Here is a 2,350-nt window from a genome sequence, read left to right on the forward strand (position 1 = left end):
TATTGTGTACAGATAAAACACAACAAAAGAAAGTATCTGATGGATTTTCAAAATGTCAACAGAAGAGAATCTCTGGAGCTCAGGGTTGAACTGAGGGGTCCTTGGTGCTCTCTTTCTTGCAGACGTTTCATGACCCAACTAGGTAACATCATCAGTGCAAGAAGGTAGTGGAGCTTGCAGCATGGAGGAGGAGGAGATGGTGGACTATAGGGTCCTTGGGGGTCTCTGAGCTTGGTGGTTTTCTTGCAGACGTTTCATGACCCAACTAGGTAACAACATCAGTGTTAATGTGTTTGGGGTTTGCTCTCTGTTTAAGACTAGAACACATCCTCTCAATAGCCAGAATCCGGATAAGCAGGGATTAACCCCAAACAATCAAGCAGAAAACAGTCCCCTAATCAAGGAACTACCAGAAAGAACAATCGTATCTCCAGCTAACACTGGCAAAAACAGCTACTGTAAATAAACAGAGAGCAAATCCCACCCTTAATCGCACTGATGTTGTGACCTACTCGGGCCATGAAACGTCTGCAAGAAAACCTCTAAGCTCAGAACGCAAGGAGGACTCCGCTTTCAAAATAAGACGGCGATCCGATCGAGGCAATACTCTGAAATAAAGGCATGAAGCAAACCGCCTGGAAACTGAACGATCGTCCCAGCGTTCTTCATCATCACGAGTTGGAAGGGACCCGGGAGGTCATCTAGTCCAACCCGCTGCTCAAGCAGGAGACCCTGGCCTAGGCCGTTTCAGACAAATGGATGTCCAATCTCTTCCCGCCCAGGTGGGTCCCTAAATGCTGGACTTCCCCACTAGCATCTCCTGAAAGCCTCAAGTCAAACACCGGTTTTGACTTTCGGAGTCAAAGGACCTCAGAACAATAAGGCTAAACTGATTCTTTCCAACTGATGGAAAACAGACATACACACACACATACATACATTTTGCCCAGGAGGCTCCAGGCAGACCCGGGTCGAAGCTTTCCTACCCCCCTCTCCCTCCCCGGGGCAAATTCCATCTTCCACCCCGAGACCCCCGTTTGCAGACCGGGGGGGCCTCCCCGAGGGTCGTCTGAACCTCCTGCCCGGGGTCTCCGCCTCGCCCACGCCCGTCTCCCGCGAATGCACCGGCTTTCCTCCCCCACCCCTACCCAGAGGGGTCCGTGGCTGGCCGGGAGCCTCACCTGCAGCCCTCGGGGAGCCCAGCCAGACGGCGACCAGGAGACGGAGCGAAGCCGCTTGCAGGAGCCTGTCCGGCGCCATGGCCGCGCCGGGGAAGGTCTCTCGCCGGCCAGGCAGGCTCCCGAGCCGTCTCCGGAGGAGGAGGAGGAGGAAGCGGCGGCGGGCAGGGCTTCTTCCCAAGCGCCACCCCAACCACGGGGCGGCGGCGGCGGCGGCGGCGGAGATTCCAGGGCGCGCCGAGCTGGGTTTTGCAGCCCTTCGTGGGAATTGCGTCCTGTTACCCAGGACCCAGAGTTGTTGTTGTTGTTGTTGTTCTCCTCCTCCTCCTCCTCCTCTCTGCAAACCCCACTCCCTTCTAACACTGATAACATTACCCAGTTTGGTAATGAAACGTCTGCAAGACAACCGGCTCAGAGAGCACCCAAGGGACCCCACAAGTTCAACCCTGAGATTCTCTTCTATCGATCCTTCTACAAGTTGATCACCAGATGGCACTCATCCCCCAAGAACCAGCCCTTGCCCAGCCGCTTGATCGGAAGGCTGCCACTCACAAGTGTCGGCATGTGACGGATTCCATGCATTTGCCCCTTAAATCAACAGCACGCAGAGCAATCCTGATATACAGAACTGTCGTGGGGCAAATAAAAATAATAATAATAATAAAAGCGAACTTAAAAGGCAGATAAAATGGACAGGTTTGCATATCAGAGAGAAGTCAGCGAACAAATGCAATCAGTCCCTCGAACGAAACGAAGTCGGGGTCTTCCCTCCGGGGAACCCACGTTGTCTGGATCTGCCTCGAACATCCTCGGCCATCTGATTATTTCATTTCAGTGGTACATTTGATAGCAGTGTTCCAATATCTCAGGGGTTGCCATAAAGAAGAGGGAGTCAAGCTATTTTCCAAAGCGCCTGGAGGCAGGACAAGAAGCAACGGGTGGAAACTCATCAAGGAGAGAAGCAACCTGGAATTAAGGAGAAACTTTCTGACAGTTAGAACAATTAACCAGTGGAACAACCTGCCTCCAGAAGCGGTGAATGCTCCAACACTGGAAGTTTTTAAGAAGAGACTGGACAGCCATTTGTCCGAAATGGTATAGGGTTTCCTGCCTGAGCAGGGGGTTGGACTAGATGACCTTCAAGGTCCCTTCCAACTTTACTATTATTATTA

At 52.3% G+C, this 2,350-nt stretch overlaps 1 protein-coding gene across 1 annotated transcript in view; it reads right to left on the reverse strand.

Moving 5' to 3' along the window:
• The window catches only part of IDS (iduronate 2-sulfatase), an 11,110-nt gene extending 9,831 nt beyond the window's left edge, over nt 1-1,279 (reverse strand). Inside the window, exon 1 of the mRNA XM_015820687.1 lies at nt 1,182-1,279. Coding sequence (XP_015676173.1) covers nt 1,182-1,260 — 79 coding nt within the window. The 5' untranslated portion in view covers nt 1,261-1,279. The remainder of the gene's footprint in view (nt 1-1,181) is intronic.
• Nucleotides 1,280-2,350: the final 1,071 nt, after the last annotated feature.

The sequence above is a fragment of the Protobothrops mucrosquamatus genome, unplaced genomic scaffold (assembly GCF_001527695.2).
Source record: "Protobothrops mucrosquamatus isolate PMUCROS unplaced genomic scaffold, P.Mucros_1.0 scaffold1161, whole genome shotgun sequence".
NCBI classification, from domain to species: Eukaryota; Metazoa; Chordata; class Lepidosauria; order Squamata; family Viperidae; genus Protobothrops; species Protobothrops mucrosquamatus.